At 36.7% G+C, this 26559-nt stretch overlaps 1 protein-coding gene across 1 annotated transcript in view; it reads left to right on the top strand.

The window, feature by feature from the left end:
- The window catches only part of LOC150019854 (cullin-5), a 120466-nt gene that overhangs the window by 89634 nt on the left and 4273 nt on the right, over window positions 1-26559 (top strand). Inside the window, exons 12-17 of the mRNA XM_090266712.1 lie at window positions 19341-19473; window positions 20339-20470; window positions 23326-23449; window positions 23782-23957; window positions 24487-24648; window positions 25606-25724. Of these exons, the coding sequence (XP_090122838.1) occupies window positions 19341-19473; window positions 20339-20470; window positions 23326-23449; window positions 23782-23957; window positions 24487-24648; window positions 25606-25724 (846 nt within the window). The remainder of the gene's footprint in view (window positions 1-19340; window positions 19474-20338; window positions 20471-23325; window positions 23450-23781; window positions 23958-24486; window positions 24649-25605; window positions 25725-26559) is intronic.

Here is a 26559-nt window from a genome sequence, read left to right as displayed (position 1 = left end):
GATCATAAGTATAATGTCGAATGAAAGTGCTGAGAGTAGCCATCCTTGCCTTTCTTGGCAAGCTAAAGGGGAAATCCTTTAATATTTCGTCATTTAAGTGCAAAATTAGTGTAGGGTTTTCATAGATGATCTTCATTAGATTGCTTTTTATTCCTAATTTGCTAAAAATTTCTATAATGGGTGTTAACTTCCATTAAATGCCTTTTCTGTGTTAAAATGATCATAAGGTTTTTCTTTCTTCTTATTCTGATGTGATGAAATACATTGGTTCCAAAAAGAAAAAAATGTGAGAGATCCAAGATGATGGCAGAGTAGGTGAGAGCTACACTAAACTCATCCCAGGACCAAACTGGAATTTACAACTAAATTTTAGAAAAAAATCATACTTAATAACCAACTGAAGACTAGCTGGAGAGAAGCCTTATAACTAAGGACTTACAGAAGAAGCCACATTGAGACAGAGCACTCCCCTCCATGTAGCAACAGCTTGGAAGAAGCAATAACTCCACCATCTGGAATCCCTCTCACCCCACCTGTGGAGCTTAAGCCTGCGGAGGAGTACAGCTAGAGGGTCTTTCAATGACTTAATCTGACAGGCAGTTTGCAGGCAGAGGCAGATCTCTGGATGCTTTGAGACTTTTGCTGATTCACCAGTGCTGATAAAAGCTGACCTTGGTATTTAGTTTGGTCCTTTCTGCACGTACCCAGGCCCAGCAGAGGCAGCCATGAGCTGTGGCTCACTGATAATTCCAAATAGGTGTCCAAGGCCAGTCACAGTCTATGTCTGACATAGCTTTGCACCAGAGTATCTCTGAAGGGGCCCAGAATCAACAAATGCAGAACAGGATCCAATAAGTTTCACAAGCATCATATTCACAGGGAGGTCTTGCTTTGTGTGTGATCAGCACCTGCACAGCAGCTTGTACACTGTGTAGGTGGTTGAGCCTCACAGCCAGCCAGCGAGTCGATCCCATACATGAATGGGCCAAGAGCACTCAAGGCTCAATTACAACAGGAAGACCCACTTAACGTGCGCAAGGGACACTCCTAAAGGACACAGCTCAGTTGATCAGGAAGACTGCCTCAGTAGGTTCCAGTGAACACCTACTGCATAAGTCCGCTGTAACAAGACTGGAAGTTATAGCACATCTACCTAATACATAGAAACAAACACGAAGAGGCAGCCGAAATGGGGAGACAAAAGAACAGGCCCCAAATGAAAGAAAAAGAATTTTCCAGAAGAAGAGCTAAATGAAATGAAAGCAAGCAATTTATCAGATACAAAGTTCAAAGTAATGGCTGTAAAGGATGCTCAACAGCATGAAAAAGGACATAGAAGCCATTAAAAAGGACTAATTGGAAATGAAGAATGCAATATCTAAAATAAAGAATACACTGGAAGGAATAAACAGTAGGTTAGGTGAAGCAGAAGTTCAAATCAGCAATTTGGAACACAAGGTAGAAAAAGACACAAAATCAGAGCAGCTAAAACAAAAAAGAATTTGAGGGTAGTTTAAGGGACCTTCAGGACAACATGAAGTATAACAAATCTGCACCACAGGGATACTAGAAGGAGAAGAGAAAAGCAAGGGATTGAGAACCTATTTGAAGAAATAATGACCGAAGACTTCCCTCACTGGGTAAGGAAAAAGACACATAAGTCCAGGAAGCACAAATGGTCCCAAACAGGATGGATCCATAGAGGCCCACACCAAGGCACATCATAACTAAAATGGAAAAGCTTAGCCCTGGCTAGTGTGACTTGGTGAATTGAGTGCCAGCCTACAAATAGAAAGGTTGCCAGTTCAATTCCCAGTCAGGGCACATACCTGAGTTATGGGCCAAGTCCCCAGGTCAGGGTGTGGGAGAGGCAGCTGATGGTTGTCTCTCTCGCACATCGATGTTTCTTTCCCTCTCTTTCTCCTTCACTTCCCCTCTAAAAATATAAATAAATAAAATCTAAAAAAATTATTAAGAGCCTGTTGTGGCTCAGTGGACTGAGTGCCCGACTGTGAACCAAGAGGTTGTCGGTTTGGTTCCCAGTCAGGGTGTGTGCCTGGGTTGCGGGCTGGGTCTCCAGTTAGGGGCATGTGAGAGGCAACCATACATTGATGTTTCTCTGTTCCTCCCTACCCTGCTCTCTTAAAAAATAAAAATAAAAATGAAAAATAAAAAAAAGACTATTAAAATGGCAAAGCTTAAAGACAAGGAGAGAATCTTAAAAGCTTCAAGAGAAAAGCAGTTAGTTTACCTACAGGGGAGCTCCCATAAGACTATCTGCTGATTTCTCAATACAAGAATTTCAGGACAGAAGGGAGAGGCATTAAATATTCAAAGTGATGAAAACAAGGATCTACAGCCAAGGCTACTTTTTACATAGCAAGGCTACCGTTTAAAATTGAATGAGAAATAGATATTCCCAGACAAGAAAAAGCTAAAGGAGCTTATCACCACCAGTATTACAAGAAATGTTAAAGGACTTGCTTTAAAAAGAAGAAGAAGAAAAAGAAAAAAAAGGAAGAAAGAAACAGAGAGGAAAATAGTTAAAAAATAAAATGGCATAAATACATACCTATCAATAATCACTTTAAGTGTAACTTGCTTAAATGGTCCAATCAAAAGACATAGGGTAAGCCCTGGCTGCTGTGGCTCAGTGGATTGAGCATTGGCCCGCGAGCCAAGTGTCGCTGGTTTGATTCCCAGTCAGGGCACATGACTAGGTTGCACGTCAGGTCCCCAGTTGGGGACGCATGTGAGAGGCAACCACACAGTGATGTTTCTCTCCCTCTCTTTCTCCTTTTCCCTCTCTCTAAAAATAAAATAAATAGACAAATAAATTATTTAAAGGAAAAAAAGACATAAGGTAGCTGAATGAATAAGAAAATAAAGACCAATATACAAGGTCTGTCCAGAAGATATTGAGCCATGTAATATGAAAAATAAAGACTTTTATTGAAAAAAATACAAGATACAAAAACCAGTGTACATAGGACAATGATGCCTTAGTCCCCTTCAAAGTAGACACCTTGGAACCTCACACAGTTCTCCCAGTTGCCATCAGCTGCCCTGTCGTATTTTCCTGAACCTCATCAACGGTCTGAAATCTCTTCCCTTTCAAAGTTGATTTTAGTTTTTGAGAAAAGCCAGAAGTTCAGGGTACCAAATCTGAACTATAGAGGGGCTTTGTCACCTGGGTGATTTGATGTTTTGCCAAAAAACTGCACGAGCCCTGGCTGGTGTGGCTCAGTGGATTGAGTACCGGCTTGCAAACTAAAAATTTGCTGGTTTGATTCCCAGTCAGGGCACATGCCTGGATTTTGGGCTGGGTCCCCAGTGGGGGGTGTGCAAGAGACAGCCTATATATGTTTTTCTTCCTCACTTCCTTCTTTCCTCTCATTTTCTAGGTAGGTAGGTAGGTAGATAGATAAAATCTTTTTAAAAAACTGCATAAGACGTGATGCATGAGCAGGCACATTGTTGTGATGAAGTTGCCCATCACCAGTTGCCAGTAGCTGCTGCCTTCTGAATCATCCATATAGTTTCCATGGAGGAATGTTGAAGCTTAATGTTGCTCTACTCGCTCAGTCATTTCGAATGGGACAGTCACACATAGACATGCTCAGTCAACATCATCTAGCACCCTCACTGACAAGTACAGTGAAGTTGTGATTGCTAACACATGTGCATTCCAGTCACCCTCCTGGCTCCGATGTTACATCAATGTTGCACAAACCATTCTCATTATCGGTGGCTGGACTTTTTCTTACAGAACTTGTATATGCTGTCTTCAAGAGACCCATCTCAGAAAGAAACATACACACAGACCAAAAGTGAAGTGATTGAAAAAGATATTTCATGCAAATGAAAATGAAAAAAAATATATATATAGTAGGTGAGGCAATACTTGTAACTGACACAATAGACTTTAAAATCAAGGCTATAGTAAGAGACAAAGAAGGACACTGCATAATGATAAAGGGAAGAATCCGAGAAGAGGCTATAACTTTGTAAACAATTGTGTACCCAACATAAGAGCACCTAACGATGTATAGTATATATTTTTGGAAATAAATGGAGGGATTGACACTAATACAAGTTATAGTAGTGGATTTTAACACCCCATTAACATCAGTGGGGATCAACCAATCAGAAGGGAGGGCAGTAGCAGGGAGGGAAAGCAAGCAAACCTGCATTGAACCAGTATGTCCCTTCAAGGACTTGAGAATGGCCGGAGAACTGGCTGCACCCTTGCCCCACCAATTCAGGTAGTCAAGCCACATACTGCATTAATAAGGTTCCTTAACAGAAGAGACCATCCTAAACCCAATGTATCAGGAGTTTTGAAATCAGCAGGACTACCATCTCACTCTTCTTCAGTTTCACAACATTTTAAAGGAAGTAAGTCGCCAGATTGGCTGATGAATCAGGGTCTGCCAGACACTGCAGAAATAATAAAAACATTACCTCAGAAATATAGAAGGAAACCTATGTCTCAAGAAGAAATCGAATTTATCCAACATGGATGTCCAGAATAATCACTGACACTGGCTGCTGTTTGTTATCAGACAGAAGAATAATCTTTACAATACAGAACTTCCAAAATGACAAATGAGAAATTGTACATTAATGAACTTTAATAATCTGTAAACAAACAAACAAACAAAAAAACTATATAGAAAATTTAGATGTATACTTATATCTCATAATTTATGTATCTTGGTCAGCTTCTCCAGAAGCTTACCTAATTGTTAATATACTTTATACTTATTAAAGTACACATTTTAAAATGTTAGCCTATTAATTTACTCTTGATTGTCAAGTACAGTATCCCCTCACTTATCACGGGCATTGCATTCTAGACCCCCCCAGTGATAAGTGAAAATCCGCAAAGTAGGAATCTACATTTATTTTAGTATTTATATATATTTTAAGGCTTTATAAACCCTTCCCACACACTTATAAACTGTTCCCGGTCCCTTATTAACCTTTCCCACTCCCTTATTAACCTTTTCCATGCTTTTATAAACACTACTTATGTTCTTAAACATATTCTACACTCTTAAACCTACGTAACTTTAACAACATACGTATATAGTACTGTGAAATTTTACATGTGTACTCACCAGTGAAGTATACTACAACTTGAATGATGAAGATGATGAATTAGCTGTGCAGTACTGATGACGATGAAGGTGATGAAGATAAGATGAATGTACTGCACAGCAAAGAAGAGCATTGCAGCTCTTCTAAAGGCACCACTTCATCAGGCGCTTCTTCAGGTGGTGCAGTAGTATCTTCGGCCTCGTCTGTAACTTCTACTTCCGCTAAAGGCATAGGCGTAACCGATCTCTTCGTTCAAGTGATGAACATAGTTATGGGGAGTTGCTGGCGCTGCTTCTCCTTCTGATTGAGAATGTTTTTGTAAACTGACATGGCACTGTCGATTGAATTTGCAAACTGCAACGAACGAACCATATGGGGTCCTATTCTTCAGCCACTCGTTGAAGTTCTTTGGCCATTCTGACCATCATTGCAAGATGATCAACTGTTAGGCCAATCTCCTCCTCTTCTTCAACCAATTATTCATCTTGTTCCTATTCTCTTCTTCACTTGCTGACTTAGCTCCTTCAGGTCTTCGTCCATCAACAGTTGAGAGTGCACATCGATCAGGGTATTTACGTCTTTGGTAGTCATGTCACTGAAGCCCTCTCCTCCCAGTATTTTTGCCAGCTTCATGGCCTTATCCATTGCAGAGTGATGGATTTCATCTGGAGAGAATCCCTTGTAATCATGGACCACTTCTGGCCACAATTTTTTCCAGCTGACATTCACTCTTCATCTCCTTTATGGCCTTTTGAATATTTTGGAGACATGATGCAATTGTGTACTCAGGCCAGTACGCCTTTAGCGAGAAGTCTTCATACGAGTCCATAGCTTCAACGAGGTTTTGCAGGGCATTTCTGCTGTAGAGCACCTTAAAAGCGCAAATAATGCCTTGATCCATTGGCTGAATGAGCGATGTGGTGTTCAGCAGCAAGAAGTCTATCAGGACGCCATCATACGTCTGGTTGACAGCATGGCCTCCAGCATTGCCCATTATCAGAAGCACTTTGAAATCAAGGCCTTTCTCTGCCAGATAAATCTTAATGTCTGGGATAAAACATTGATGAAATCTATCAGTCATGAGGAGTTTCGTGATCCAAGTCTTAGGGTTGTGCATCCAGCACACAGGAAACACATTCTTATTTTTGTTTTTTAGGGCCCTTGGGTTCTTGGACTTATACATAAGCCCTGGCTTTATCATAAAGCCCGCAGCGTTTCCACACATGATTAAAGTTACCCTGTCTTTTTGGACCTTGAAATCAGGGGCTTTTGCTTCTTCCTTTATAATGAAAGTGTGAGACAGCATCCGTTTCCAGAATAAGCCTGTTTCATCCATGTTGGAAACTTGTTCAGGCTTTTAGTCCTTCCTCAATGATGTCTTTGAACGTGTTGTTTATGTACTCCTGGGCTCCGGCTTTATCTGCAGAGGCAGCCTCTCTGTGCAGAGAAACGCTCTTGAGTCCAAAGCGTTTCTGAAATTTGTCAAACCAGCCCTTGCTGGCACTGAATGGGGTTGGTCTGGTGGAGAAGCACTCAAAGGTCCTGCTTCAGCATCGTCATTGTCATCCTCTTCTTCATTCTCATCACCATCGTGATCATCCCTTTTTGCTGCTAAACGATCATACAGTTGCTTGGCCTTCGTCTGGATGGTGTTCGTATCCAGCGAGATATTCTTTTTTCTGCAATCATTTATCCACACAGCTAATGCAGACTCCATCTTCACAATGATCTTATTGCGGGAAGTAAGCACCCTCTTTGCTGTTTTGTTGAAAGTCACTGATGCCGTAGACCTGATATTCTTCTCATCCTTCTTTGTACAGTGAACTGTAGACTCGTTGATCCCATAATGGCGGCCAACAGATGCATAGCTTCTCCCTTCCTTCAACATGTTGAGATGTTCCACTTTCTCTTTTATGGTAAGCATCTTCTTCTGGCGCTTGGGTTCACTGCCAGAATCCTTAGAAGATGCAGAACGTTTGGGTGGCATCATAGGGCTTGCAATAAATTCAGTCTTTTAAGAAAAATTTCACAAAACACAACACCACAGAGCAAAGCTACACACAGCGATCGGAGGTAGGAGTGAAGTGGACAAGGCAAGATGCTGAACGTATGTGCACAGTGCGGGATAGCAGACAGACTGATGCTACGTGTACCAAGCCAATCAGCGCCCAGGATACACAAAACAATGCTCTGGTTGGTCGCCTTCCATCAATCAGCCAGTCGTGTGCCGTGTACAATCTCATGTAGGCAAATGAGCTGTAGCGTACATCTTGTTTTCAGCATAATGTATGTGTTCGTTGGCAAAAAAAGAGCATACTGTGAACTGTGCAGTATTTTATTTTGATTTAATGTTCTTTTAACGTTACAATTGTGTATTATATATTTTTATATATTTTTTGAAAAATTTTAGGCAAAAATCATTAAAATAATAAATATTACACATATAAATATGTATACAGTACCGCAAAATCCCGCGATATAGCAAAAATCCACGACAAATAAATATAATATTTTTTAAAATTCCGCCATACAGTGAGGCCACGATAAGTGAATTGCGATATAGAGAGGGACTACTGTATTACCAATGTTGAACTATTTAAAGCACAGAATGTCTAGTAACCCATTATAGGTTTCCCGTACTTTAACTTTTCTTTCTGTTTAAACATGCGTTTATCAGGCAGAATTGCTGCTTTTTGGATGTGATTTTCCTGAAATTGGATGCAGATCAGTTAAATAATGGCTCCATTATTCTTAATTCTCTTAATATTTTTTTCATTCACAAAGTTACTGGGGTATAACTGGCTTAATAAGCACATCCTACTCTAAACGATAAAAATATAGGTAAAAATAAAAGTAAAACCAGTGATTTTGTGGTATTAAGACTGGGAAGTTAGCACAAAAGATTATTTGTAACCTGTTTTTAGAAAAATAATGTCAGTATAAAACAGATAAAAATGAATATAGCATAGGTAGAAATGTTTGACTAGAAATTTCAATTTCTTATGTTTTTAGGGTTGTTAAAGTCTTGTTCTTTTATATTACTGTTTTGATTGTGATGTTGTATGCAAATCCTGGTAACCACTTCAACTTTCTCAAACTTAATGTCTGAAAGCTTCATAAAATCAACCTAAATATTCCTTGTTAAGGCAATTTATGAAAATTTAAAAGGGTCTTCCTGTGCTAAGGATATATATTATTGTGAAAAAAAGTCTCACAAAGCTAAGTAAATCATCTTCCATACCTAAAAAACAAACAAGCAAACAAACAAAAATATCATCAATGGATAGATCTTCCAGACAGAAAATCAGCAGGAGACTGTGGCCTTAAGTGGCACACTCAATAAAATGGATTTAATTGATATCTTCAGAGCATTTCACCCCAAAGAGGCAGAATATATATTCTTTTCAAGTGCACATGGAACATTTTCTAGAACAGATCACATGTTTAGGAAATGAAACAAGTCTCAATAAATTCAAGAAGATTGAAATTATATCAAGAAAACCATCCCATTCACAATTGCTTGAAAAAGAACAAAATACCTGGGAATAAATTTAACCAAGAATTTAAAAGACCTTTACTGAAAATTATAAGACACTGAAGAAAGAAATTGAAGAGGATACTAATACATGGAAGCATATACAGTGTTCGTGGATAGGAAGAATTAACATCATTAAAATGTCCATACTACCCAACGCATTCTACAGATTCACTGTACTTCCTATTAAGATACCAATGGCATATTTCACAGAACTACAACAAATTTTTTTAAAATGTATGTGGAACCACAAAAGACCCTGAATAACAACAGCAATCTTGAGAAAGAAGAACAGAGTTGGAAGAATCATGCTACCTAATATCGAACAATACTTATAGGCCATAGTACTTAAAACAGCATGGTACTAGCCTAAAAACTGAAATATGGATTAATGGAACCAAATAGAGTCCAGAAATAAACCCACAACTTTATAGTCAATTAATACTTGACAAAGGCAAAAACATACAATGGGCTAAAAATAGTCTATTAAATAAATGGTGTTGGGAAAATTGGACAGATACATGCAGAAATAAACTCAAATGGAATAAAGATTTTTAAATATTAGTCTCAAAACCATTAATTCTAGAAGAAAATATAGACAGTGAAATCTCGGGCATTTCTCTTACCTATGTTTGTTTTTGATATATCTCCTCTGGCAAGGGAAACAAAAGAAAAAAAACCCGATAGGACTACATCAACTATAGTATTTTAATGCACAGCAAGTAAACCATCAACAAAATGAAAAGGCAACCCACTGAATGGGAGAACATATTTGCTGATACATCTGATAAAGGTTTATATCCAAAATTTATAAGGAATTTATAAAACTGAACACCAAAAAAAATATGCAATTTTAAAAACAGTCCAAAGACCTGAATAGACACTTTCCCAAAGAGGATGTAAAGATGGCCAATGGACATATGAAAAGATGCTCAACATTACTAGTCAGAGAGATGCAAATTAAAATCACAATGACATATCACATCACACCTGTCAGAGTGACTGTCACCAATAAATCAACACACAGGAAGCATTGGTGAGGATGTGGAGAAAAGGGAACCCTCATGCACTGTTGGTGGGAATGCAGACTGGTGCAGCCACTGTGGAAAGCAGTATGGAATTACCTCAAAAAACTACAAATGGAACTGCCTTATGACCCTGTAATTTCATTTTGGGGAATTTACTTGAAGAAATCTTAAACACTAATTTGACAGAATATATGTACCCCTCTATGTTCATTACAGCATTGTTTTCAATAGCCAGGCTTTGCAAGCAGCCCAAATGTCCATTAGTAAGTGAATGGGTTAAACAGCCATTTACACAATGGACTACTACGTGACCATGAAAAAGAAGAAAATTTTCTTCTTTGCAACAGCATGGAGAGATCTGGAGAACTTTATACTAAGTAAGATAAGCCAGTTACGGAAAGGGGAGTAACATGTGATTTCACTCATGTGGAATCTAATGAACAAAATGAACTAATAAGTAATATAGTGACAGACTCAAAGGTAGAGAGCAGGCTGACAGTTCTGGGAGTGGCTGTGAGGAGGGAGAGATTGAGCCAAGAGAAAGAACTCATGACAACAACAGTGTGGTGATTACAGAGGTGAGGCGATATGTGAAGGTGAAAAAGGTATCGAGTGAATAAGTGGTGATGGAAAAAAAATAAATGAAAAAGAAAAAATAAATAGATATAGATGAAATTAATTAATTAATTTTAAAAATCATTTAACCAAGTTTGAATTTCTGGGGTAAGCTCTACTTGGTCCTGCTGTATTTCCTATTCTTTTTATGTAGCCCTCAATTCAATTCACTAATTTTTTTGAGATGATGATAGATTCACAAAGAGTTGTAAAAATTCACTAATGTTTTTTAAAATTATTTTTAGTCTATGTTCATGAAGGATTTATCTCTTCCTTTCTGGTCTTTGTGCTTTATACAATTTTCAGTTTTATAATTTTATTTTCATTTTCTGGGATCAGGATTATGCTGGCATCATAAAAGGGATTGGGAGTTATTCCCTCCTTTTTGTGTTTTAGAAGAACAAGGTAATTGGTATAACTTCTTTCTTAGATGTTTCATAGAATTCATAATTTAAATTTTTTTTATCTTAATATCATTCTTTATTCTTTTTAGAGATTGTTTTTATTATTGATTATGCTGTTACAGTTGTCCCAATTTCTTTCCCTCCTGCTCCCCCCCTCAGTTGTCCCCTCCTTAGTCCATGCCCATTGGTTGTGTGTATAGTTCTTCTCAACATCTTCCTGTCTATTCCACTCCCTCCTACTATGCTTCTTAATTCCTGCATCATCTCCCTTCCTTTTTCCCCTTCCCCCTCCCTCTTGACTTCCCCCCATGATGTTCCCCATACCTATAATTCTTTTTCCCCTCTTGTTGCCTACTTAGTTTGCCTTTGTTTCAATTCCCTAGCTTCTGCTGTTGGTTGTTGTAATACAGTTTTCATTTTAATGTTCATAGTTTTGATCCTCCTTCTTCTAAACAAGTCCCTTTAACATCTCATATAACAGTGGTTTGCATCTAACAAACTCCATCAGTTTTACTTTGTCCTGGAAACACTTTCTCTGCCCTTCTATCCTGAATGACAGCTCCACTGGATAGAGTAATCGTGGATGTAGGTTTTTGCTTTTCATTCCTTTGAATCAATTTCTTGCAAGGCCCCTCTTGCCTGCAGTTTCTTTTGAGAAATCAACTGAGAGTGTTATTAGGACCCCTTTGTATGTAATTCTCTTCTTCTCTCTTGCTGCTTTTAAGATTCTCTCTTTATCCTTAATTTTTGACATTTTGATTATAATATGTCTTGGTGTGGTTCTCCCTGGGTCCAGCCTATCCGGAACTCTCTGTGCTTCCTGGACCTGTAAGTTCATTTCCTTCCCCAAGTTAGGGAAGTTCTGCTTCATTATTTTTTCACATAATTTTCCAATTTCTAGTTCTTCTTCTTCACCCTCTGGCAACCTGTAATTCGAATGTTCATTCACTTATAGCTGTTCCAGAGGTTTCTGAGCCTCCCTTCATCCCTCAGTTTTTGTTTCCTCTTTCTGTACTGGTTGACTGTTTGTTCTCTCCCTGTGTTCTGATTTGTTGATTTGATCCATGGCTTTCCCTTCCTCACCACTTGTCTTGTTTGTACTTTTGTTCATTTCAGCAGGACTAGCCTTCATTCCTTCCCTGTCTTGATTCAGCCCCGCTGTTAGATCTGTAAGCTGCTTTAGGACTATAGCTCTGAACTGAGCCTCAGAAAGATTCACTATTTGTTCATTGGTCAAGGGTTTTATTTGTTTTCTTGTTAGCTGTGTGATTGATATTTCAAAAATTAATTCTACCATTCTGACCGTTTGTTTGTCTTCTTGGGCAGGGCACTGTCACTCCTCCTACACTATATTGGGCAGAGCCCCGTGTGCTCGTCACAACCTGGGTCGTTTCTCATCACCCTGTGGCGCTTTGCGTTGGGGCGGGGGTCCAAGATGGATTCCTGCTGTTACTCTTTGCTGAGGAACAGGGCCGCCTCCCAATGGGGTCTGCCTTCCCCGGCACTGGAATCGCGAGCCGACAGATCTGGTCTGCAGCCGGGCGGCTCCCAGGTGCTTCTCTCCTCCCCCCAAATATAGGTGTCTGCTTACCGGGTCCTGCTGTTCGCTGCTGCCGCCTCCAGCACAGTTCGATCTTTCTCATCCGGGGGTTCGCACTTCCTGTCTGTCCGGACGAGCACCACTTTGTTTATGACTTCATACGTTGGACTTCATGTTGCTTTATTTTCTGGACTTCTTATTTTTGATTTTGCGGTAGTTGTAATCCTTCTTAGTTGTAGAGGGAGACAGAACGTGTCGGTCTATGCCTCAATCTTGGCCGGAAGTCTCCTAAAATTTTTTAATAGAACAGTTTGAGGGTAAGTTGCTCATTCCAAGTGTACTAGTATATTTTCTACAAATATAATCACAAAACAACTATTAAAGTCAGGAAATTAATATATCGCACTATCTACTTCTCAGATCCTTTTAAATTTCATTGATTGACTATATAATATATATTTTTTAATAGGAAAAGTATCCAGTAAAGAATCGTGTGTTGCATTTAGTAATTATATTTCTTTGGTTCTCTGCTCTGGAACCATCTCTCTCATTTTCTTTGACTCTCATAACCTTTGAAGATTATAGGCCAGTTATTTCATAGAATATCCCTTAGTTGTAGTTAATCTGATCTTTTCTTGTAGTTAGATTCAGGTTTGTATCTTCAGCAAAAGTGAAACTTTGTTCTTGTCATTGCATCTTATTTGAGGGTGCATGGTTTTGATTTATCCCATTACAGTTCTTGTTTAGTTTGGTTATGTGGGTTCATATCTATCAGACTTCTCCACTGCAAAGTTATTCTTTTTCTCTTTGTTATTATTTTGTGACCGATACTTTAAAACTGTGAAGATCCTGTTGCTCATTACATTTCCATTTTATACATTGATTTATCATATCAGTATGCACTCATGGTTTTCTATTTTAATCACTGAGTTATAATTTACTATCATTCTTTGATTTTCAAATTAGCCTAGAGTCCACTAGTGGTAACTGGTTTTAGTTCCTCTTGACAGCAAACTCTTCCTTTTGGCACATGAGGATTTCCAGGTTCATTTTCTGCTTTTCCATACCTAGCCTCGGGATCAGCCACTTTTTCACAGAGCCCTAGTCCTTTTAGTGGATGGTAGACCTGGTACTAGGTATATTCATTGCCGTTTGGATATCACTGCTTCTAGGCCTTCTCAGTGGACAAACTTAAACTATTCTTACAACTATAATGCATGCCCTTGTTTCTGGATGCATTCCTCACCCTGCTGGGCCTCTCACCCCCTTAGCCGGGTTACCCCTACATGGATGCCTTCCTCACCCTGCTGAAACCTTAACGTCTAACACTGTGCCTTCCCCTTACATGCACACTCTCCTTACCTATTGGGTCTCTCATACTTCATGCCTGGCCACTTTTCCATGTCAACACATCCCTTACCTATTTGGACTTTGACACGTGATGCTAAGCCTTTCTAGTGGATGTCTTAACTTACCCAGCCAAGGCTGCAGCCCTTCATGAATGGCTTTTTTACCCTGCTTGGGCCTTCATGTCTTTGGTTAAATTTATTCCTAGGTGTGTTTTTCTTTTGGATGCTATTGTAAATGGAATTGTTTTCTTATTTTCATTTTGGATTGTTCAGTGCTGGTGCATAAAAATACAACTGATTCTTGCATATTGATCTTGTACCGTATAGTTTTGCTAAATTAATGCATTAGCCCTAGTAGCTTTTGTATGGATTCTTTCACACTTTGTATATATGAGATAATGACATTTGCAAATAGAGATACTTTTACTTCTTCCTTTCCAAATTTGGGTGCCTTTTATTTCTTTTTCTTGCCTAATTGCTGTAACTAGAACTTTTAGAACAGTGATGAACAGCAAAGGTGAATGTGGACATTGTTGTCTTATTCGTGATTTTAGGAAGAATACTCACCACTGAGTACATGGATTTTTTAAAACTTCATTTTTTTCTAAAGATTTTATTTATTTTAGAGAAAGAGAAAGGGAGGGGGAAAGAGAGGGAGACAAACATTGATCGATCAGTTACCTCTCCCACATCCCCAACCAGGGACCTGGCCCACAACCCAGGCATGTGCCCTGATCGGGACCCAAAGCAGCAACCTTTTGCTTTGCAGATGCGCAACTCACTGAGCCATACAAATCAGGGCAAAAGTTCATTTTTCTTAATAGCATCATGGCATTATGTCTGGTAGATTTAGCATAGTTTATTTAATTGATCCTTTGCCACACTTAGTAGTTTCTGATATTTTGCTATTACTAATAGGTCTCCAGAGAATATATATATTTGTCATTTTATATGTGTGGAAGTGTTTCTGCACTCTAGATTCCCAGAAGTGAGGATTTCTGTGTTTCTCTTTATTTTCTGATTCTAAGGTCACCATGTGCTCCTACCTTACACTCCATATTAAAGTAGAAAATTTCTGTGGAATAAAATAAGTATTATTAGCTGATCCAAGCATCAGAACATGGGCATTGTGGCTATTGGGAGCAGTGGAGAAAAAATAAAACTGCTAGTAGCATCCAGTTATTTTGGAGACTCACTTCTGAGGAGGAATAGAGTAGTTTGTGCTGGGCCAATGCTTTTACTGAGAATAACCAGAAAAATCAGGCAAATTTAGAAAATAGTAATTTTAATATTACTAATGCTATAGAAACAACTCAGACAAAAGATTGGAAACTTACAGAAATGAGAGAGAACCTTTCAGAGGTTAGTGGAGGATTTGTAGTTATGTTTTTCTGAGAAGTGCTGAGATTTGAGTTTTGCTCAAGATGAGCAATACGGCTGAAAGACAGTAGAGCTTTTGTGGTGATCACACAGGAGTGGAATGACAAAAGCTGCTAGGCTCTTAATTGAAAGCCTAGGAGTGACATTCCTTACATTCAGTGGCTAACCAGAGGTGGATTAATTGAAACAACGCAGTTTCTGATTAGATTAAAGTTATCAGCCTCTTTCATAGTAGAAGAAAGGATGAACAACTCTTTCTTTCTTTCTTTTTTTAATTTTATTTTTCAATTCCACTTTACATGTAATATTATTTTGTATTAGTTTCAGTTGTACAACATAGTGGTTATACAATCATATATTTTACAAAGTGATCCCCTCGTTATTTCTAGTATGCATCTGACACCATAAATAGTTGTTATGATATTGTTGACCATATTCCTTATGCTGTACTTTACTGTCCCATAACTATTTTGTAACAACCAATTTGTAGATTTTAGTTCTTTTTAGAGAGAGGGGAAGGGAGGGACAGGGAGAGGGAGTGAAACGTCAATATGTAGTTGCCTCCTGCGAGCCCCCAACTGGGGACCTGGCTTGCAACCCAGGCATGTGCCCTGACTGGAAATCGAATCAGTGACCTTTTGGGTCTCAGGCTGGCGCTCAATCCACTGAGCCACACAAGCCAGAGCCCAATTTGTTGTTCTTAATCCCTTCACCTTTTTCACCCAGCCGCTAATGCCCCTCCTGTTTTGCTACCATATGTCTGTTCTCTATATCTGTGGGTCTGTTTTAGTTTTGTTTGTTTGTTTATTTTGTTCTTTATACTCTACATATAAGCAAAACCGTATGGTGTTTGTCTTTCTCTGACTTATTTCACTTAGCATAATACTCTCTACATCCACCCAGTCTATCACAAGTGGTATGATTCCGTTCTTTTTTATGGCCAAGTAATATTCCATTGTATATATACACCACTTTTTTACCCACTCATTTATTGAGGGGCACTTGGGTTGCTTCCATATCTTGGCTATTGTAAATAATGCTGCAGCGAACATAAGGGTGCATCCATTCTTTTGAATTAGTGTTTTGGGTTTCTTCAGATATATTTCAAGAAGTGAAATCGCTGGGTCATAAGGCAGTTTAATTTTTAATTTTTTGAGGAACCTCCATAGTGTTTTCCATAGTGGTTGCAGCAGTCTGCATTCCCATGAACAGTACATGAGGGTTCCCTTTTCTCCACATCCTCAACCAGCACTTGTTGTTTGTTGATTTGTGAATGATAGCCATTCTAACAGGTGTGAGGTAAGAAGAGTGAACCTGCTCTTAATGGAAGATAACATGATCTGGTACCTCTCTGATTCTTTTATGTGCAGTGCCCAGTATTCAGTCTGACATTACTAGTCCTGTGAAGGCAGAGAAGAGTATGATCAACCAAGAGAAAAGTCATTTTTGGAGCAGACAATCAGATGATTCCAATATTGGAGTTAGCACATAAAGAGTTTAAAATAATTAAGATTAATAGATTAATCACTTACACCCACTAGGGTAGCTAAAATTAAAAAGATGTTGACAAAAGAAAAGATGTTAGCAATTGTTGGTGAGTATGTGGAGACATTGTAATCATACACAGTTGGTATGCAGCTACTTTGGAAACACTTTGGTGGTTCCTCAAGAAATTCAATATAGCCGTTTCTGGAAGATGACACTGAAAGCAAAAAAGAAAGCCCCTGCCACTGCCAAAGCCAAAGCAAAGGCCTTGAAGGCAAAGAAAGTAGTGCTGAAAGACATCCACAGCCACAGAAATAGAAGATTCACACGTCATCCACCTTACGACAGCCGAAGACACTGCGGCTCCACACTCAGCCTAAGTATCCTCGGAAGAGCGCCCCAGGAGAAACAAGGTTGACCACTATGCCATCATCAGGTTGCCTCTGACTACTGAGTCAGCCATGAGGAAGACAGAGGACAACAGTGTACTGGGGTTCACTATGCATGTCAAGGCTAGCAAGTATCAGAGCAAACAGGCTATGAAGCTCTGTGACAATGATTGATGTGGCCAGTGTCAACACCCTAATCACACCTGATGGAAAGAAGAAAGCACATGCTCTGCTGGCTCCTGTGTTGCTTTGGATGTTGCCAGTAATTGGAATTATAGAAAACAGAGAGGGGAACATAAACAATAATTAAAGAGTTATCGACAAAAATTTTCCAAAAAAGCTAAAACAGCAAGAGGGGAAAATGACACACCTACCTTCAAAGAACAATATAAGATTGACAGCTTTCTTCTCAATAGGTTTGAATTGGAGGAAGAGAGAGAGATCACTGCAGTTATTACAGGAATTCACACAGTAAGCTAGTCATTGGCCGTGTGAATAGATTGCAAGATGTGGATAGATTCTTGTGAAGTAAGTTAGTGGTCTTCAAACTGGCATATTTCCTAAGTTATGCCAATGTGTGGCTGCTTCTAAGGAAATCAGTTTCTGAATCCTCAACTTACAAATCTATTTTTTTCCTAAAATTGAGCCCTCTGGTGAAAGTATCATTGCAATTTCTCCTCCTCATTTCTTCTTTCTACAATTATTCTTATTTTGCAAAGAAAAGCATACCTCCCTTCATTCTTACTATGGCATATAGCATTGGAATATAAAAAGCCTCCAAGTTGCATAAGAAAAGAGTATTTTGAAACATTGGTATTGATGTACAGAAAGTGAATTTCAATCACTTGTTATCAGATTTTTTTGCAAGTCAAATGGTTTTCAGTTCTTTGCTTTCAACACAATTAATGGCTAATTTGATGTATTATTAAAAATAACTTTGTTGTTAGATCATCATGTATTTTTTTTAGCAAATAACTCAGAAGGTGCTCAATTAATTGAGTAACATCCTAAGAAAAACTTTCAGTTCTGCTTACTTCTGTGAATAAAATTTAAGACAAAGACAAAAAATTTATAAAAATAAAAAGTAGAAACAAAATTCATTGTAATTCCTAGATTCACAATTGGAAGGGGAAAAAAGCTTCATCCACCTCATTAATAATTGACATAGTAAAAATTTTCATATTCATGTTTTATCGTCGGCAGCCGTCCATCTCGAGAGACGATGGTGTAGCTTCTTAAGAGTCTATCTGCACCGCCGAGAATGGCTGTGCAGTCCAACTCGGGAGTGACACGGTATCTGTCTCCTCCCGTGTTGAATCGACATCTTGCGATGTCGCTGGAGTGTCCTCTCCAGTGAAGCTGAAGCTACAGAGCCTGGGCAGGGTGATATGGAGGGTCTGCTGTTGCCCATGCAGCAGACCCCCCCTCTCTTCGCAGCTGAGGGATCCAAGGGAAAGACGGAGTCAATACAGCTTGGCTTCAGGTGCGCCGCAGGAGTTGCCCGTGTTGACTACAACGTCAAACCGCCTTAGGGACTCCGGCTCCGGATTTTCTGTCGGGGTTTACTCCCTTAGCCTTTCCCCTGAAGAGGTATGCCGCAAGGCAGCGGAGGTTTTTTGGAGTCAGAGTTTTCCTTCTCTGATGTGCCCTGACTGGAAGATCGAACCAGCAACACTTAGCTCGCAGGCCGACGCTCAATCCACTGAGCCAAACCAGCCAGGGTATCATGTTTTATATACACCCTATAATTATGTTATTTTGTGAAGTTGTATACTTATAATTTAGATAACTCAATTCTGGTAAATGACACTTGTATTTTATATACACAAGAAATTTTAAAATCTTGAATGTACATATGTAATTTCAAGAAGTAGGGCAAAGAAGAAATGCAAAATTTTCAAGCATAAAAGTAAAATACATTGGTTTTAAAATTTTGTTGATAAGGTAAAAGACAGATATAAGTTCTTCATTAAGGAAACCTTGTTTGCAGTTTTTAAAAATGGATGATAATAGATACCACATCACTGTGGAATTTAGGTTACATTGGAAACATTTTAGAGAGTGGAGGAACAGTTTGATGTTAACATATTAAGTAATGAAAAGTTTTAAATGTAAACTGATAAACAGGCGTGGATTTATACAATGCAACATACAGATGATGTATTATAGAATTGTACCTTTAAAACAATTTTACTAACCAATGTTACCCCAATAAATTAATTTTTTTTAATTTAAAAGTATTTTAGCAACTTATGAATAAAAGCTTTTAAAGATCATTGGCAAGGCCATCATTAGAGTGAGGCAAGGAGGCACCTAGGGTACAAAATTTACGATCTCATTCTTAATGACGTAAAAGTGAGTGCCTCCTTAAATTGCGCACCTGAGGTGTCTTCTTGTTCACCCTAGTCTCAACCCTGATAACTGGATTTAATACAAAATAATGAATTTGTGAAAAATTGTCTTTAGAAAAAATATTTGCAAATATCAATTATTTTTTTGGTTTGTTTTTTAGGGTAGGATTAAAAACTCAGCCTGAATCAAAATGCCCTGAGCTGCTTGCAAATTACTGTGACATGTTGCTAAGAAAAACACCATTGAGCAAAAAACTAACCTCTGAAGAGATTGAAGCAAAACTTAAAGAAGTGGTACATAATTTGTTTTTTACTTCAAACTTTTTAATGACCTTGCTTTGAATTTGTGTTGTATTTCTAAGATGTTATGTGATAGCATCAATTTTTAATAAATTTCTATCTGTAAGAAACTAATAAGGAATTTTACAGTACAAGATGTCTATAGGGTAGTCTTTTTTCTTCCTGAAAATTTTTATTCTATAGCTTCCAGAAAGGGCAATAGCATTTAATTCTTGCCCTTTACTGATTGTTTTTAGGTAATTAAATTATAGCATCTATTAAAAGGTAAAAAAAAAAAAAAAAAGGAGGTGCTGGGGGAATGGTGCCGATGGTGATGAAATGATTGTTGAGAGATGGGGAGTTTTTTACTTTTTTCTTTTTATGTGAGTCCAAAATAGGTAATTAGGGATGAGTGAGTATAGATAATTAATTGCTTTTATTTTATTTTTTCCTGGTTATTAGTGTAATGTAATATAAACCCAGGAACACAAAGAGGAAAATAATAAGTAAAGAAATAGAGAGAGTATGAACAAAAAGGCCTAGAGGTATTAGTGTCAGAAAAAAGTGAAGAAGATATGTAGAAGAGAAAATTGGGAAGAACCGTTCCTTTTCATGTAAGGTTTTATCACATCTATATAAAAATTGAAAAATTAATATGTATAGGAATTAAAAGGTTATTTGGTTATTGTCTCAAGTACTAATTGTAAGGTAGTATATCAGGACTGATTATTTTTTCAGAAATGGGCGATTTAATAGGCCTCTCTTGTTATATGCTTATATAAATATTTCAATTTTGACAATTGGGATATACAGAAAGGTCTAAATGAAAGAAATAGCTAAGCGTACATATGAATTAAGAGTAACTTTGTTTTTTGTACAGCTCTTGGTACTCAAATACGTACAGAACAAAGATGTTTTTATGAGGTATCATAAAGCTCATTTGACACGACGTCTTATATTGGACATCTCTGCTGATAGTGAAATTGAAGAGAATATGGTAGAGTGGCTAAGAGTAAGTAAATTTTTTGTTAATATTTGGTCTTCTTGATATAGCACATGGTTCATATATGTGGTTAAGTGATACATTTTGGTGATATCTTTAATGTCAAAGAAATAGGGAACATTTTAAAAGTATATTTTTTAAATAAAGACTTTTAGTGAAGTATCTTTACTCTCATTTTAACTGACCTTATTAAATAGGCTACAGGACAATTCATTTCATTTTTAAGGTGTTTTCTGTACTAAATATTTGACTATAGAGATGTTCGTAAATCAATACTTCTGTACAGCAAAAAGAACCAATAGATAAAAGATGATGGTTTATTTAGAGTAATCATTCTAATTGTGACTAAATTCTCCTATCAAAATATTTTGTCTGTTTCTTTCAGTTTGTTTTAATGGAATTTGAGTTATATTAAAATGTGTTTTTTATTTATATATGGTATTATATATTGTATTATTAGATTAATATATAATAATAAAATTATAAATAAGAATTATCTATATTATTTTTATATATGAGGGAGTACCCAATAAAAGCCAGAAATTATTTATGAAAAAATTCAAATTTATTCTTACATGTTTAAACTTCAGTCATCTTCAAAATACTCTCCATTTGATGCAATACACCTATTGAGACCTTTTTTTCCACTGCTCTAAACAGTTTTTGAACTTGACAGTTTTGATCCCTTTTAGTGCTTCTTCCAGTTTTTTGTTTCACCTCTTCCATGTAGCCAAAACGTTTCCCTTCAAGGACTTTTTTCATTTGGAGAAACAAAAAGAAGTCACTTGGGGAGATGGGTGAATAGGGAGGGTAGGGAACAGGGGTCATGCTCTTTTTGGTCAAAAACTGCTGAACACTCAGCCTGGTGTGGGCAGGTGCATTTGTAAAACACCCATCATGAAATGGGCAAACGCATTGAAAGAGTCTTCAAAAAAAAATTCATTGACGCCCAAAGCAGTCTCTTACAATGCCAGCTGGTACAGATACAGATGGATTCCTAGAGCACTCACCTAGCTGGGGAAGCCTGTACAACAAGAGGCCTGCCCTCCAGAAGATAATTCCAATTTTGGGGGGGGGGTGTCTCCTCATATGGTTTTCATTTGTGTATATATATTTCAAATTAGAGAGCCCTGCTTTGTAGTGTGGGGTAGTAAAAATTATTATGCAAACTGATACTGGGCAAAATGATCTTAATATTAACAATCAGTGGGAACAGTTATTATTTTATGACTGATTTCAGAAATTTTTGTTAAAACATTAAAAACTTACTGTCTTACAAATATGTAGGAAAAGGAAGAATTTAAAAAATTAGTATATATTTAGTACACCGTCATTTAAAACAAACTTTCAGAGTTAAAGTGTTTTATTTCTTTGTGAAAAAACTTGAGTAGTTAGGGAAATATTTGCAATATTTGTCTGGCATCATATCTAAAATATGTAAAAACTCTTAAAATTTAATAGAAAGTAACACCGGTAGTTTCCAGGAGCTAGAAGAAAGGAAAATGGGGAGTGACTGCTAATAAATATGGATTATCTTTTTGGGATGATGAAAATATTCTAAAATTAGATAGTGGTGATGGTTACGTAACTCCATAGATGTTGTACAAAAACCCAGTTAATCATACACTTTAAAAGGGTGAATTTTGTGGTCGATAATTATATCTCAATAACACTCTTATTAAAATAAAGAGAAGATTGACTAGCATTTGCCTCTTTATCATGTAATTTCCAGTAAAGAATTAGCATCTTTTTATGCCTTGGATAGTTGTCATGCTCTGTAAGTTCAGCTCTACTTCCAGAATTTTGTCTTTTTGGGCTTTCAATGTTGTAAAATTTTTTGCTGGCATCCCTTTCTCTGGAGCACCTTTTCTTTTTTTTGTCACTACAACTTTTTTCATTTATGTTGGTACTTTACCTTCACTAAGTTTCTATGACTGCATATTTAGAATCTTCAATATTGGCAGTATCAACATTACATCCCAATCTGTTCTTTCTTCCGTAACTCCATTTATGCTCTTTTATTTTCATTTCCAGCATTATTCTAACTTCTTTAGTATACTTCTATCATCTTCATTGGCAGGTTACCTCTTTTGATTATCCATTTTTGTAAATGTCAGGTGGATTTATCATCGGCAGACAGGGATGCAACAAAATACAGATTTTGCTCTCTGGGTGAACTGAAAAATGGATAACAGAGTTTAAAAGAAGTTTTTTTTTTTTTAAGATTTTATTTATTCTTAGAGAGAGCGGAAGGGAGAGAGAAAAAGAGGGGAAGAAACATCAATGTGCGGTTGTCTCTTACACACACTAAACTTGACACCTGGCCCGCAGCCCAGGCATGTGCCCCGACTTGGAATCAAATAGGAGACCCTTTGGTTCACAGGCTGGCACTCAATCCACTGAGCCACACCAGTCAGGGTGAAAGAAGTATTGTGATTGGTCACTGATATGATGTGCTCTGTTACTTGTGTAGTGATTTGCAGAATGAGGAGCTAGAAGTGAAGTTTGTACTTTATGCATTACTCATATTTAACATATAATGGTAACTTAAAATTGAAATGTGTTGTTAGGAGACTGATGTTATTTATCTATACTGTAGTAACTCAAATTCATGCACTTTGGAATTGTGCAAAGAAAGCCAGGATTGCCTATACTAACCTATTTAGTGTCTAAGAATCAAATTTAATAGATATTAGACTATAAACATTGTTGTAAATAAGAGGAATAACTTTGCATTAAAGGATTTAACATATATGAATATATTTTAGCATCTACAATTAAAGCATCGTAGTTTTCCATTAAAAATTTTTATAATAGATTAATTATATATTATTTATTACCTCTTCTGTCTTTGGTTTTCATAGGAAGTTGGTATGCCAGCAGATTATGTAAACAAGCTTGCTAGAATGTTTCAGGACATTAAAGTATCTGAAGACTTGAACCAAGCTTTTAAGGAAATGCACAAAAATAATAAATTGGCTCTACCAGGTATTATTTTATAATTTATGTATATGTTACACACATTATATTTTTTAAAACGTTTTAAAAGGAATATCTTTGTTTTCCAGTAAATTAAAAATAAACCTTGGCAGTAACAGATGCAAAGATGTTGAAAATACCACATTCCTTGATGGCATTCTGCAAAACAATTTAAATTTGCTAATCCTTATTTTGGAATCAAAAGTTCACTTTTAACAAAATCTTGAGTCATGTTTATTTTTCACCAAAGCTTACCCTGTATGTATGTATGAGTTTATTTATTTTGAATTTTATTCATTGTCAAGATTTACTTTATATTTTCCTGATATTCTTGCCTATAGCTGATTCAGTTAATATAAAAATTTTGAATGCTGGTGCCTGGTCAAGAAGCTCTGAGAAAGTCTTTGTCTCACTTCCTACTGAACTGGAGGATTTGATACCTGAAGTAGAAGAATTCTATAAAAAAAATCATAGTGGTAGAAAATTACATTGGCATCATCTCATGTCAAATGGAATTGTAAGTAGATAATGTGTTAGTTATTGGTTTGGCTGAAAGTAGCAGGGCTCCAAATAAGAGTTACTTAAACAAGGTAGATTTGCCTCTCTTACATGTACAAGTTTGACCAGAAATAGTGGATCTCTTCCATGAACTTGTTAGGGACATAAGCTTCTGGTTATAGTACCATCCTTAAGATATTCAATATCATCCTTACTATGTCTTTCAGCACAACAGAAAGACGAGGATATACGTTCGTTTAAGGGCAATTTCTAGAAGTTTCCCCTCATCATTTCCACTTATATCTCATTAGCCAGAACTTGGTCACATAGCTACATTTTGTTTCAGGGAAAGTTGGGAATAAGTCTTTATTCTGGGCAGTCACTGAGGTCTGCTAAAAATTTTAATACTATCTAAGAAATTGAAGAATGGATATCGGAATACACCTACCAGTCTTTTCCTATGTAATTTCATGTAAGAGATATTATAGTAGTTAGATAATCATTATGAAAAAGATTCTTATTTTTTTAAATTATTTTATCTATTCCAGATAACATTTAAGAATGAAGTAGGTCAATATGATTTGGAGGTAACAACATTTCAGCTGGCTGTGTTGTTTGCATGGAACCAAAGACCCAGAGAGAAAATCAGCTTTGAAAATCTAAAACTTGCAACTGAACTCCCTGATGCTGAACTTAGAAGGACTTTATGGGTTTGTTTATTTTTCGATTTTAAAATTATATCCTGTCATATAGCAGAAAATGTGTTGGCTTCCCTGTAATAAATTTTATGAACTCATAACACTCTCCAATCAATTTTAACCAAAAAAATACACTAATGAGGTATTTATGGACAAACAGAAACAGAAAATAAACAAGTTACTAAAATGGAGAAAGGCAAAAAAGAAGAATGGAGCAAAATATTGAATTGATAGTTAAATATTACCTGTGAGGAGTGTGACATAAGATTTCATAATGAGAACATATTTAAAGATCTTATGATTGAAAAAAAATTTATGATGACCAAAAATTTAAGAATTACACAATTTTGGCCTTGGTTACCTTAATTAGTTAGAACGTTACCCTGGTATGCCATGGTTGTGGGTTTGATCCCTGGTCAGGGCACATACAAAAATCAACCAATGAATGCTTAGATAAGTAGAACAATAGATCAGTGTCATTCTTTCTCTGTTCCTCTCTCTAATCTTACCCTTCTCTCTCTAAAATCAATCAATTAAAAAATAATTAGATAACTTTGGTCCTTTTGTGGGCTGGAAAAATGTACTCATTAGCCTCCTGTTCATGACTACATTTTATCCCTACTCCAAAGACATCTTTTAAAGGTTCCAAAATAAATTATTACCTAGAGAGAAACAGCTGGTATATAACTGGCAAGTGGTGTTTGTTGTGAGTCATGTATGACCAATCTCTGTATTTTCTTATTGTAAAGAAGACATTCATTGCTTTCTCATAACCAGCTCTTTTCTCCTCATTCTGTCTGTCCTCATTATGCGTTTACATTATTATATTCATGGAGGTACCAAATAAAAGTTTGAATTGTGAATTTGTGCTTATAATACTTTCTCACCTCTATTAGTTATATTGGAGAATTGATCTTAGTATTTAATGCTGTTAATAGATGCTAATTGTTTTCTTTTTATTTTTCATAGTCTTTAGTAGCTTTCCCAAAGCTCAAACGCCAAGTTTTATTGTACGAACCTCAAGTCAACTCACCCAAAGACTTTACAGAAGGTACCCTCTTCTCAGTGAACCAGGAATTCAGTTTAATGTAAGGTTTATGTTGGTTGATCTAAAATAAAATTACCTGTTTGAATTTTAGTGCTTTATTTTTAACAAAATAGTTTTCTTACATGATATTTAAAACACATCTGTATACTCTCATCATTCTAGATCAGCAATTTTCTACCTTTTTCATCTCTTGGTACACATAAACTGACTAAAATTCTACAGCACACCAAAAAAATTAACTTCTTTACCAATCTGACAAAAAAATAAATATTATTTTGCTTTCTTCACACCAGATGGGTGTTGTGTTGTTTCTTGTCATTTTTTTAATTTGACATTAAGGAAAAAGAGGTCAGTTCCTCTGGCTAAATAGTCAGGCATTACATGTTTTAAAAATTCCTGTGGCCCACTGTTTGAAAATTGCTGCTCTAGAGTTATACCATTTAGTTGTTTATTAAACAGTAATGAGCTAGAGATGTTAACTTCTTTACATTTTTTTCATGGATGCATTTTGGTGTCTGACATTATTCTGTATTGCTTTTCATCTGTAAAGTAAACCATCTTTTGCATTTTAAAGCAGCTTTATCCACACAAAGCTTTTTTTCCCTTCAGATCCAATTAGAAGATAATGCTGAGTTACATACAGCCAATAAATCTTAAAATATCTAATCGCTTTCATGGAAATGTAAATTATATTAACTTTGTTATTACAGGGATTGTAGTCACCCATATTTTATTAACAGTGCCTTTATTGTGTTTAAAGGAAATCACAAGTGTTCATTTTAAATAAAGCTATATATGTTGGTTATTTGTTACTTTTCTTTTAAACAATTCTGGACATAAATTTTTAGAATATTTCTAACTTCTCTCAGACATTG

This window comes from Furipterus horrens, unplaced genomic scaffold (genome assembly GCF_987537825.1).
Source record: "Furipterus horrens unplaced genomic scaffold, mFurHor1.1.pri manual_scaffold_2, whole genome shotgun sequence".
In the NCBI taxonomy this organism is placed as follows: Eukaryota; Metazoa; Chordata; class Mammalia; order Chiroptera; family Furipteridae; genus Furipterus; species Furipterus horrens.
Note: the sequence above shows the minus strand (reverse complement) of the source record. Positions and strands in the feature narration are given on the sequence as shown.